Source organism: Centroberyx gerrardi, chromosome 10 (genome assembly GCF_048128805.1).
Source record: "Centroberyx gerrardi isolate f3 chromosome 10, fCenGer3.hap1.cur.20231027, whole genome shotgun sequence".
Classification (NCBI taxonomy): domain Eukaryota; kingdom Metazoa; phylum Chordata; class Actinopteri; order Beryciformes; family Berycidae; genus Centroberyx; species Centroberyx gerrardi.
Genome location: NC_136006.1, coordinates 14614186 through 14627502, shown reverse-complemented (window position 1 = coordinate 14627502; position 13317 = coordinate 14614186). Strand labels below are relative to the sequence as shown.

General features: G+C 40.2%; 2 protein-coding genes across 7 annotated transcripts in view; both read left to right on the top strand.

Moving 5' to 3' along the window:
• Positions 1 to 2278: 2278 nt before the first annotated feature.
• On the top strand, positions 2279 to 6251 carry cd302 (CD302 molecule). Its single transcript, XM_071913717.2, has 6 exons — positions 2279 to 2530; positions 3305 to 3430; positions 3548 to 3658; positions 4387 to 4569; positions 4809 to 4832; positions 4939 to 6251. The coding sequence occupies exons 1-6, from the start codon at positions 2440 to 2442 to the stop codon at positions 5139 to 5141; spliced, it is 738 nt and encodes a 245-aa protein (XP_071769818.1). The 5' UTR covers positions 2279 to 2439; the 3' UTR covers positions 5142 to 6251.
• A 6369-nt stretch (positions 6252 to 12620) lies between these two features.
• LOC139923027 (bromodomain adjacent to zinc finger domain protein 2B) overlaps positions 12621 to 13317 on the top strand; it is a 59283-nt gene continuing 58586 nt past the window's right edge. For all 6 annotated transcript variants that reach the window (XM_071913708.2, XM_078286154.1, XM_071913707.2 and 3 more), the window contains exon 1: positions 12621 to 12732. The gene's annotated coding sequence lies outside the window, so the exon portion shown is untranslated. The remainder of the gene's footprint in view (positions 12733 to 13317) is intronic.

The following is a 13317-nucleotide window of genomic DNA, read 5'->3' as shown; positions in this document are numbered from 1 at the left end:
TGAAAATGATGTCTTGCTTGATTTATCTTGCCAGACAATTAACTTCAAAAGTGTATGTACCATTTGCCAGTTAAGATTAAATAAGCACTCCTCAAAATTCCACTACCAGGTCTCTTTGACTCTGGTCTTAGGCTTATTCTCACCTTTTTTTTGGTTTCCTTTAAATATAAAATGAAATAATGACCTCTGCTTTTACACAGTTCCAATGAGAGGTATTTCACACCCTGTATCAGCAGACTACTGACTGCCTTCATAGCTGTACTCTAGCTAGTCCTCAATAGACTGACGTTTACAGCCACCTCTGGAAAATGATAGAAGAGAAAGAACAGCATATGTTTAGTTCTCCCTTCAAGCCAGCAGCTGACAATGGCCACACGGTGATATTATTGCTGTCAATTTTCTCCAAGCTATTAGTACAATCTCAGTAATGTGTCAAGACTCTAGTAATTGACTGTCCCCTGTATCACACATACACTGAGTGGGGATTCATATATTAGGCCACTCAGTGAATTTACATCAGACATTCCCTCTTGCAGCTGCATGGAAACATTTTAGCCCAGACTGAAAAGCTATCATTACTGAAGTGGTGCTTTCTAGTATAATTGTTGTGTCTCTGTACATCGCATAACAATAAACTATAAGAGCCTGAGCTGAAAGAATCAAACATGTAACAAGATATTCCTCTTCCGCCGAACCTACCCCACATCTAATAGCTGTAAGACGATCACAGCCCCACTACATCTTAATAAATGTATTTACGTCTTCAATTATTCTAACTCGATTACAGCTCAACTTCCTCTCAATGCTGGCAAAGGAAATAGAGCACAAATGTACTCGACTCCGGCACCAAGTCCCTGTGCTCCAGACTCTGAGCGAGACACAAGTTAATCGCACTGTGGCTAAGACCGTCTGTTGTGTTGGACTAACTGTGTGTATACATTACTCCGGTTTCAACCCAGAGGGTGAGGACCGAGCGAGGACTGTCAACACTGTCATGGTATTGGTGAGACCGTGCATGGCCTACACAGGGTGAGTCAGGGTATCAGGAGGTATAGGGTGGTTGGGGGGAGGGGGGGCACTCTGGAGGCTTGGATGTGGCAGTCTGTAAGCAGGCCTTGCCGTGGCAGATGGGTCCCTCCGGTATCCTGCAGGGTGTTGTGCCACCCTACGGGAAGCCACCAGCTCCAGACGAGGAGCGAGACTCACGCTCCAGCTGTCTGTGGTTGTGCCACCTGCGCCTACAAGCCATATAGTGGGCACCCACTCTTCCCCCTATACAGCACCCACTCCGCCCCTGGCACTCCCAACGCCCCCCTCCCTCACCTACTCAGGTAAAGTATCCTGCATCTACCACTTCTGATGTCTACAAGACAGGGAGAGGGAATGACCTTTCTTCACACTGGTGGCCTAAAAACTCATCACAAATCATACTGATTGTCATTAGTCAAGCAACTATCTTATTATAGCGCTATAAATATATGTATTGCACTATAATTAGAACACAATGGTGCTTGATTGAAACATTAATACTTTACAAGTGTTTACTTTTGAATAAAATACAGGCAAAATATTAAGAAGGTCTCTTTTTTGACTCTGTGGGGTCCAAAAACATGAAGTTCCATTTATGTGAAGAACATATGGACTTATTAAACAATAGTATCAGCCAATATGCCTATAGCTTAATGATGCCTTCATCCTTTGATGGCAATTTAAAGGAAATTAGTGGACTTATGCATGTTTGTTATACTTGCTGTATGAAACATATAAGTCCACATTATGCCTGTAAGCTTATAGCACCATCTAGAGGTTTCTTGTGTGCAATATCTGTTAGTGGAGGACTACATTTTGTGTTTCCATGTTCGATGGCTGAACTATGGAGGAAGCTTTTCCACACAGAACATTTTCACTTGTTCTGGTTGACTGCAATTCTGCTCATGACTGTGCTGAAAATTATAACAAAGAATTAGAGAATATACATTTTAGGAGGATACTGTTTAAATAGCCTACAAATATATGTATAATAGCCTATAAGAATATTATAGTGTTCATTTATTAGATAAGAAATACCATTCGTACCATAAAATTTGTATGATGAGGTCACTATAAAGTCACTATTGAGTACCACAGACTCACTGTGAGCTCCTATTATAAGAATATTATGGTGATTTTTCGGTAGGGAAGGCATTGTTTTGGTTGATCGTAGCCCACATTTCCCAAGACAGATTACTACAGCCAGTGGCAAATACATTTTAGTAAAGCAAATGAGGTGAAATCAGTGCAGACTGGCCGGTTTGAGGCATGAATTTACAATCTCGTCTCCGGGCCCTGGGGTATTTCTGATCCATTGTGCTGTGGGTGGGATTTCACTCACGCAGCGCTGACACGGAGTTGAGAAACACTCAGGAAACTAGTTTGGTGCCATAATCTGGACTCGCTGTCATGGAGTCGCGCAAGAAATATCACTTTTCTCCTTCATTTTTGTGCTGCATTGTCGTGTTTTATATTCATTTGCAGTCGTCTTTAGCGGGAGGTAAGTCGTTTGGAAATAAATCTTCGTTCTAGGCTGTCTTACTGTAGACGTATAGTCTTGTTGTTGTTGCACAGTAGTTAGTAAAACACACTGCAGTTCAACTCAGCGTGGTGTAGGCCTGTATCAACAGCGTTATCTGCGGACTTTGCTTGCATGTGCATTTTGTTTTAAATGCAGAGTTTAAGCTGATAAGTGCAAGTCACTAAATTTTAGATTCATTAGGCTTCAACTCGTGATTAGCCCCCTTTCCTGTATCTATGGGCAATGTTTGACATAGTGGTAAATGGCAACATTACTTTACAAGTAGAACACACACTGTTCAGGATTAGGTGCATTAGCTGTGGGTTTGCCTGTGTTGCGTAAAAGCAAAAAACACATAGGGAGGTCAAACATCCGTGTTTACTCCTATGGAGAGTGGGCGGCTTGCAGGACCTTCTAGGGTTTTGTCTCAGGGCGTCAGTTCAATAAACCCTGAGGTTGAGGTAAAGCAAAGTCCTGCATGTAATTATCATTTGCCACCAAAACTTTGAAACCCGTTTCGACTAAACTCTGGGGAGCAAATGCAGCAATGATGACTGACAAGATACCATCATTTGATAACTGTGCTAAATTCTTAGGTGTAGGTACCAAACTATTTTGCACAGATGCACACAGTGTAGAAGGTTCCTCGAGTGCTTTTATAAAGATATGGCTTCCAAACAGATTAGGTATGTCAAGGACCACATCTTTCCAAAGCCAACTGATGCCCATGTTTTGCCTCATGATTTTCCTCAGATTGCCCTGCAGATGGACGCACCTGGGTGCCCTTCGGACAGGGATGCTACCACTTTGTCCATGGGGAGGAAGACAAAATCAAAAGCTATACCTTTGATAGCGCAAAAACCCTCTGCCAAGGCTTTGGTACCTGAGTCATTGTATTTTGAAGTGTTTTGTCAAAGAGAAAACTCATTTTGAAATGGGCTATAATCTCAATACATGTTTTGATTCTGTGGCAATATGTTGTTATGTTTTTTCTAGAACTTGTGACCATCCAGAGTGCAGAGGAGAATGACTTCATCATTAACTACAGCCCAGAGGTGTGGAAAGGCAACGTCAGCGTGTGGCTGGGCATGTATTTTGACACAGACAGTAAGTGCCATGTGACTAGAGGATTGTGGAAAGATACAAAGATAGATTTAATACTTCATACAGGCTAAAATGTGATTCTCAATAAAAGAATACAAAAGGGAAAAAACAGACATCTTTTATTACATTTTGTAGGGGGTCATGAGATGAGTTGTAGCTAACATTCAGTAAACCCTGCAGGGTTTGGGTTCAGATGTTTATAAAAATCATCATCCTGTCTCAAAGTCCATTCAGTCCCATGTGTGTGCCTTACTCCTCTTGTTGTATTCTGCAGGTAATTGTGAACTGTGTGACACTGTGTTAACAGTGATCACTTGTCTCTTTGGTTAGACTTGGAGTCAGTTCCTCTTTGGAACTCCATAACATCAGGAAATCCTGTTTTTATGAAGGTCTTCATAGGAGGCAGAATGGGAAACTAAAACACATGAAAGCAGCAGCCACTCAAAACCAAATTCTACTTTGATGTGTAGATCTTGAGGGGGGGGGGGGGGGGGGGGGGGGGGGAGAGAGGTGGACACCAATGATTTTCTTTGAACAAGGTTATTTTGTCTACAAGCACCACAGTTCTTTGCAGTCTTTGAGAAAGCAGTGGGAAGAACAAAGTCAAGGCAAAAGGGACACACAATAATTCCACCATTACTATGGTTCACTGGCGCTAACTGGGCTAGGGGTCAGTGTTGTGGCCACATGTGGTGTTTCATGCTGTAGTAGTGATTGGTGTATCTTGTCAGGTGATGACATGAAGTGGTTTGGTGAGGAAGCTGTGAGTTTCACAAACTGGGAGGACAGCTCCAGCCCATCTGACCTCGCGCCCATGGATACATGTGTGATCCTGAACAGCAAAACAGCAAAGTGGGAGAATGTCAGCTGTCTGGATGATCTAGAGAACGGAGTGATCTGTGAGACTGCTCAGAGTAAGGCCTTGTCCTTCACTTCATGATTTGTGTGTTTGTGAGTGTGTGTTTTGTATGCAACTGATGAATATTTACAGCGAAATGTCTTTTTCGTAGAACAGACCTGTTGATATGTTGCATGAATCTCTCTTAAACCGTTTCATAAAATGGCTGATGTGTGAGTGTTTATGAAGGATGTGATTTCATGTGGTTATGATTGTTTTGTACCGTGCTTCACTTACATAATGTTTGTTTTTCAGAGGCAGCGGAGGAAGGCAAGCGGAGTGAGTAGACCTCTGAGCTTTTGTTTGCAGTGTTTTTTACTTATTCCTCTGTGAGCTTGTGTATATAATGGTGACCTTCCTCGCATTGTTATTTTGTCCTTCTCAGAACCGAGCGCAGTGCTGTCTGCCCTAGTCATACTGAGTGTGGTAGCTATCATGGGAATCTCAGCAGTCATTTGGTTCCTGCACCAGAGGCACAATCTTGGCTCCACTATCTTCACGGCATTTGAGTACCACCCTCCGTTCCGAGCGCCGGGTGCAGACCAGTCCTGCCTGGTGGAGGCCGAGGAGACAGACAGCATGCCATAGGAGGCCCTTCTCTCTATCCCACAATAGGGAGCAGCAAGTCTTCCTCAATGGCTGTGTTTACATGCAAGGAGAAGTCCATTCTTACCCCAGTTACTCAAGCGGTTTTGGGTTAACGCATGTAAATGTCATAACTAACCGGGTAAACTCATAATTCGATTATGAAACCCGATGCCTGGCTTACTCTGATATTAGATGGGTTACTGTGGCATGTAAACATCTTACTGCTTTCACTTTTGTGTTTCGCCATCTGCACAAACTCACCTCACTCAAACTCACCAGCATCATCAGTAAATTTCTGGGGCGAGTGCATTTCTAACTATTGTGTGTTCTTGCCATCCGTGATTCGTTATAGTAAAAAGGATAATTGCCTGTAACATCAGGTTATTTGTCAGGAGCGTACAGATTACTGTTATTAGGATCATCATTTCTTACCCACTCATTAGAAATAACTTACTATTGCGCGGTGAAAGAGGGAGGGATTAGCTGGCGAGTGAACCTTTCATGCTTTTTTGTGGGTGGAATATTCTGTTGAACAGTATTCATGGAAACAGGAACTCAATCGCATAGCCTGTTTACTCCATGCATGTAAATATAGCCATTGAGGTGGAGTTGCATTGTCCAAAAAAGCTGATTTTTCCAGGTAGAATGGCCTGTTGATATGGAAAGCCATCCTAGACTAATACTGCTATAGAAACCTGTCCTGACCAATTCCCCTGCACTCTGTCCTGTCTGAATAGGCTTCTGCGGTTGGGTCAGTACGCTTTTCACCAACTTTATCTGAACAATTATGAATGTTTTCTATTGTGAGTAGGTGTGAGACTAACAAAATGTGTTTTCAATTGTTAAACAGTAAAGCCAGCGTTTCTTAAAAATAGTGCCACAATGGAAAACTGTCCTGTGTCTTTCCAGCATAATTTCTAGATGGTGGCCATGATTAGGATCAGTCAAGAATGCCTGTTCGCATACATATTAGTTTTTTTTGTTTTTTTTAAAAAGAGTCCACAGTAATAATGTAAGTATTATCTCTCATGAAATACAATTTTAGCAATGACAATGCAGTAATATTTATCATTTAGGAGAGTGATTATTGGGATTTTTCTACTGGAAATACACATTTTTGACATTGAAGATAATGGAGACATGGCTAACTGATGGGTGTATTGCAGAATGATGAGGAGTGAGTTTATTCCGTTGTGTGAAATGTCCCTCTTATTACTGTTACATGTTTTCAACAGCACAAAAGCATTTTTTATAGTCATTGTGCAATATCTGAGATTCATTTGGCTGGATCTGAGCCCTTGTTTGTGTGTTTTTCATAATAAAGTGTGTTTGATCGTAATAAGGGCCTGTCTTCACATGTATTGAATTGATCTGAATCAAGAGGTGTTACTAACCTGGGTGACCCAAAGGTTAGTAATTGGATATGTGTGCTGAGAGAAAGATGTCACCTCTCAGCCTTGTGTTGTCCAGGAACATCATGAATTCACAAGTAAAGAAAAAGGAATGACTCCATCAGCTTCTTCTCTCCCTTCTGTGTGATCTTTATAGAATATTACTGCTAAATATATATCTGTCAATGCATAATTGAATAGAAAAAGATGAATTGGGACACCAAAACTGAGGATAGAGTAATTAGTCCTGAAAGGATATTTAAATCACTGTCATCTGAAGGAATGAAAAGTGTCATTCAATCCAAATGTCCACCTGGACTGGCTTCTTGTTACGGGTCAAGATGAAACGGGACAGAAGGTAGGAAGCAGCTGGAGATTTTTTTTTTTATATATATATATGCACATTTTTCAATTGCAGAAATCCAGGGAAACCCCTCTGAAATCTTGGCTACAGATTTTTTTGATGAAAATTGTAATAACATCCCAGAGTATTGCTGTACTTTATTGAGATGTTTTTAGAAATGGGACATAATGTATTGCCATTTCAGCTCGTTAGTCAATATTGAACTGTCAAATGCATTTGTGCACCCAAGAATCATTAATGTAGGCACATTAATAGAACCGTGAATAATTTATATTTTTCAAGCATGCCTGGTAATTCATAGATTTGGCCACTAGATGGGACAGTGGAACACATTTATGTCTTGAGTATCTGGGTTCTTCACTTGGCAGGAAAGGAATCATTTTTGAAAAATAGATGACGTCCAGAAACATGGAAGATAATCAGTTTAATGCAGCTTTGTGAATGATTTGTTAAAACATTAGGACAGCCCAATAATCTAAAAGGAGCAACATTTCAAGTGGCGATTTAGTTTAAGAATAATTTCTGTTAGTGTGCACCTCTTTAATCATTTGGAGAAACAAAGTCCAAAGGTAACAAATCCCTTTCAACATGAAAACAAGGAAAGGCAAATACTAATGTCAGCTGAAATTCAAGATCCATTGAACTTTAAGAAAGCTTATTTTATTATCAAGGTAAAGGTCGATCTTCCTCAATGCTAAAGGAAGACATCTAGTGCTGTGCTGCCCAATAGTTAACAGATGTGATGATGTAAGATGAAGGTCCAGAGAGCAGGAGGTATGGATCTACAGGAGAGGGCCAGTGGATACAGAGAGGGGGATGGGATTAGGACTGGTGTCATGGACAAAGAAACGCCAGCAACCAGGTGGACTCTGGGAAACAGATCATCTAACTGATGAACTAGATACCATATATATCCAGGAATTGATGTGTAGTTTGTTCTCGGATCTCGGATCGCCGCCTCATCTTCAAGTTATTGTTAAAATTTTCCTCTTACTTTTGCCAAGGGCTTAAGGCATTAGAATATAACAATACCACTTGAAATAAGTCTTGCTTAAGCAGAGCTTAGAAATGGCTTACTTGCCTGGATTTCAGCAGATGTGCAATTACAGAGGAATGCTTTGTGACATATCTACTTGTTAAACTCAACTTCACCAGTTTTCCCAAGACCCAAGAGGCTGATTCACCCTCTTTGCTTTGGACAAGGCAGCCATGAATATGCAACAAAGCATAATTTATTAGTTAGGAATACAATAGCAGCTTGCTGTGAAAGCGCTCGTCTGTGAATGGGACCTTGAATGATGCATTTAGAATGCTTAGTGAGTGATTTTAAAAGTTCCTTTCTTCCCTCCGGAGCCTATAAGGCCCGCCTGAATATGAGCTGCACATAGGCTACACAAAGATTTGTCTTTTGTTGTAATACTACAGACAAGCATTTAGCTCCTACATCACCAGTAACAGACATGAAAAACTGGAATTTACAACATTTTGTTATGCTCTGGTTCAGTAATGAGAAAAAAAAATAATGGATTGCCATGCAAGGGAAGGTTTTCTTCAATTTAAATTTGTTTTCCTGCACAGAGGTAATTATCATAATTAATTGTAGCATTAATATAGGTGGGAAAAGCTTCATTTGAGGTTTTTGTAAATAATGGGATTTACTTAACTCTAATTTATAATGACCTTTTGTGGCAGAGCCATTCATTTTTCAAAACAGATCTCGGCTTAAGTAGTTTATCAACTATTTCTTTTACTTCAGCAAAATGATCTTGCTGTGTTACTGGAAGCTGTATAGTTTATAATCACAGACGGGTTGTTGTCTTATCATTATGGCTGTAATGGCCTATTTGTGCTCAAATAATAGCAAATGAATTTTATTCACACGTCTGCCATGCTACTGCCTGGAGGAGGAAGGGGTCTGCACTGACCTGAAATGACTAATTAAAATGGACAGTGGTGTGCATGAATAAGATATGACATAGAGTGACAGTTGGAATGAAAATGAGAGCCATGGTGGATCACAAGACATCAGTTCATCAAGCCTGTGAATTACTGTGTTGTGTGTGGACAAAAGATGTAGCTCACTAAAAAAATATGCCAACAAGCAATACCTCAGGCCCAAGTCTGGGAATTGCTCATAGACTAGATCATGTCTAGAACCAGTGTATTACATAGAGGCCTAGTGTGAGTCAGCGTACTCTTCAGTAGTGTTTGTTACTACAATAGGAACAGTAGATCTGCCCAATGACTGTTGTCCAACTGTAAGGCAATGCTGTCATCTAAACCAACATTTTCTTGGTATTCTGGTTTCACCACCATCCCATGTTTCCTTTAATTCGCGGTTTCATTAGATATCAATTATTTCTGTTCTTTCTCATCCTCCATTCAGCGTTCCTGCCTTTTCAGGGATAGGTGTCTGTAGACAGAAGTGTGGAGCATCTGTTTCTCATGTTCTGGAAGTCTCATGTTTCTCCCCAATTCACTGTCCTGGAACATGCTCCAATTAACAGAGGAAAAACAAAGGCCACCATTTAGATGGCTGCTCCCTGAATGTCCATTCTAAATATAGTCTATTTTGAGCCAAGACCCCTCTCTGTATAGTGGTATGAAACCCTTCCTCAAAAATAGAATGATTTGGATGACTAGCCATGGTACAGTAATTTCTACCCTTCCCCTACACCATCTACAGTACAAAATTTGATTATATTTTGTGTGTGTAAAATGAATGCTTAAACCTGACTTTTTCACAGTGGTAATGTTGTGAGTGCCAAATCTTTATAGTTTAGTGCAAAGGAAATGCAAAAAAACATGTAATTGCATTGTTGGATTCTATTAAATTGTCAGAGACGACATCATTAAGCAATCTTTCACAGGTGGATCTGCACTCAAGTAATGTGCTTACCTTATTTTTTAATCCTTCCTTATGTTTTATCATTGTACTTGTTGGTAATCCTGATTTAGCATGGCAAAAACACTATTGTAATTGTATAATTTGACTTGTCTTCATTATCTCGATAAATCAGAGTGAGATTTAAAAGGCACACAAGGCCATGTTTGGAGATACATTCAATGTTAGTGTGATTTGGAATACAATCTTACATATGTTTCCATATTTGACAACACACATGAAATGGCATGCATGACTAAAATATGTTTTTATCTCTTGTAATTGGTCAGTGTTAGAGCCTGCAGCTGGATGAAATCTGCATGTACCACACACACACAAACACCCACACACACTCATACAGATACAAAAACTTTAGGGATGCATTTACCCTGTTTTTTTGTTTTGTTTTGTTTTTTTTAGCTTGGAGACAATGTGCCATTTTCTAAATCAAATGCATGTGCAATGCTGGGAGGCTCCTGTTTTAATGGGATCAGAGCATTGTGTGCTGAGATGATTAAAATCTGTATTCTTTAAATGTGTCAGGCAAAAAAAATCAATGGTGGCGAGCCCAACTCCTATGCCTTATGGGTATCCTGAGCTTTCTGTGGACTGAAAGAAAAATAATAATTAAAACAAAATCACCATCTTCATTTGTTTTCCATCTGTCTCCTGAGAGATCATCTTTGCTGTGTCTTTGGTATCTCATTATACTTTCTAATCAAGACTCTTTAAAAATCCCTTTAAAGGGGACAGGCTGTTTGCCCTTCCCCCAGCATGCTGCTTGCACTGCAGCCATTCGACTGCCACTTATTATGTTACAAATGACCAAGGTAAGGCTGACATTTTGATTGTATGTGGAAAGCTCTGGCCATGAAAGGCTTTTATAGTGATGCAACTCTGATCTCTTTCATTACTCACTCTCCCTAATGAAGATTCTCCAATACAATTAAAAACCCAGGTATCCCATGGCTGGGGTGACAAAATCATCAAATCATTTTTTCCTCTCCCACCATGCCTGTTCATCCAAGCGGGTGTGCGTTTCACCCAGTCCAGCCAGTAGCTCCTCTGACTGCAGTGTCTGAATTGACCCAGAATAAAGGGGGAGAAAAATCAATGAACACAAGGGATGGTGAACAAGCAAATAAAACTGTTTTAAATTACAAATGCTGAATAAGGATTTTTCCCCCTGCATCTTTAATTCAAGAGTGTCTTTGTGTCTTAATTACTGTATCCAATTACCTCGACTTCATGTACAATTTGCTTTGGCAAAAGGTGCAGTCCTTTGAATTAAAACCCATTCTGTCCCCTGAACACTGAAACAGCTGCTGTTTCTATCTCTTTAGTAAGAATTATACTGCATCTTTTAAAAGACAACAGGGAGCAAGAGGAATAATTACATGTGGCACTTTGTTACATCTATCCAGAAATAAAAGTAGCTGCTGAAATGCCATTATCTTCTTTGATTCTCACATTAATCCTAACCTCCAAGAAAAAAAAAAGTTGAACTTTTTCCCACTCTACAGGATTTGACTCATTACAGAGTTATACTTATTTTGTGGATATCTATATGCTGGATCTACATCAGTGATACATTCTTTCACAGTATTACAGTGTTTCCAGGATACTGTGTTGTGGATGTTTGTTGTTGGGTGTAATAAGATGCACCCCTTGTCTAAACCCAGACTGGGTCACAAGGTCTCGGCTTAGCCTGTTGCTGATTGTCTGCTTGCTTAGTCCTTAAAAAAAAATAAAAAATAGGCGCAGATGGCAGTCCTCGCCCAAACGGAGTCAGTTTATTGGATGAAGGAGAGGTCTTGATTAGCCTACTAATATGACTAGAGGCATCTACAGTTTAAAAAAAGACACATTAATAGCCAATTGAAAGTTTCTGTATCACATCTAGCGCAGCCCCTGATCCCCATTACTCCTAGTTCCCATCCAAGCATAAGAAAAGAGCATCTATTCCCTTTGTCATTCAGTGCTGTTCAGTTCTACTTGCAGAAATTAGACATACCTATTTGCTGTACTACTAAACTGTAGCTTATCCTATCATGTCACTGTCATAGCCAGCTATTGTGCCTATACCCTCTTTGTTCATCATTTACATAACAAGAAGTGCGAGTAAAATTCGTATAAGCTGCAAGTCTGTAAAATGTTCTCAGTCCTATTTTGAAAGTGAATAGAAGTACCAATAATAATTATTCTAGTTCATTACTGACTTATCTAGCAATAATTAGGCTATCTATTAAGGGGTTCTAACCCAAGCCCAGAAAAATGTAGCATCTTACAAATAGTCTATAAATTTGGCGGGATACAAAACTGTGGTTTTACTCTAAATCATACCAGCGATGTAGTGGAAGGTACACCCACCTAAAACTCAGTTTACCTGCCTTTGTGAAATTGTTTACACACCTCTATAAACTAATGTAGCCTCCATATTCACGATATAAATTCATAGTAGCAAGCAATATCATGCTGGTGTAAGTTATATGATAGGTTAAACCACTGTGAAAATGTATGCAATTATATCATTTATTTTATGTATTTATTTTTTAATTGGTGGTTGTTCTTCTTTTTGGTGGTCACCAGCTGGAGCTTATTTCCCCACTGGTTTGAGATCAGTTCCCCCCACTGATCATGACTAACTTTGTGCACTTGCTGACAGGTTCAATATCCTGCAGTTTTGAGAACAAAAGTTTGCATTGTAGAAGCCTTCAGCTGACGTCACTTGTCTTGAGTTGCTTGGAGTGAAGCTGAGGAGAGTCTCTTCAATCTGCTGTTAGAGACCAACTGGCTACACACTCAGTCACACTCTCACCCCGACTCAATTACGGACCAATTCTCTCTTCATCGCCTGCCACCGTACTCAAACAACGCAAAATTGGGAAGTAAATGAACACTGTTGTTTTTCGTTTTATACTCTAGAGGAAAACGCCGATTGCCGACGACAAGGTGAGTTTTATTGCCCGTGTTTTGCCGTGGGAAGTTTGCTAGCTATGATCCATAACGTCCAGTTTTGTCATTTCACTGATTCTGTCAATTGGCTAACAGCTAAGCTAACGTTAGTTTGCTAGCCAGTAGCCGTAGCATCCTTTCGACACTTGCCACATTGTAACGTTATCTGTTCCTTGAGTTTAGCACGGTGGTACAAACAAAAGCCAGTAGTTTAACACGTTTACAAATGCTGCCGTTGTACACTTTCTAAAATAAATTTAACAAGTAGCCATGTTAATACGGTAACTTAGTGACAAGACAAGAGTGTTCTATCTGGAGTTGAGCAACTAACGTTAGACACCGGTACTTGGAGCCAGGCAGTGCTGTTCGTTCATTCTTTTCATTACCTTGCAGCACGGATCTTGTCTTTGTAGCCAGCTGGTCCACTTAGCGGATCCACCGGTCATTGAGAAACGTCAGTGAATATGTGTTGCAAACCATACCTAACTAAATAAGTAAGTTCGCTAGTCCAAATATCAAGTCTTTAAGCTCACAGAACGCTTCTTACAGATATAGCCTATCAAATCAAAAGTAGTGTCTGGC

What these genes read in the sequence shown, in the direction of transcription:
- cd302 (XM_071913717.2), top strand. Translation starts at nt 2,440, where the DNA reads ATGGAGTCGCGCAAGAAATATCACTTTTCTCCTTCATTTTTGTGCTGC. An exon ending in AACCCTCTGCCAAGGCTTTG is followed by an intron (nt 3,431 to 3,547) that starts GTACCTGAGTCA and finishes TGTTTTTTCTAG; the next exon opens with AACTTGTGACCATCCAGAGT. An exon ending in CATGTATTTTGACACAGACA is followed by an intron (nt 3,659 to 4,386) that starts GTAAGTGCCATG and finishes GTATCTTGTCAG; the next exon opens with GTGATGACATGAAGTGGTTT.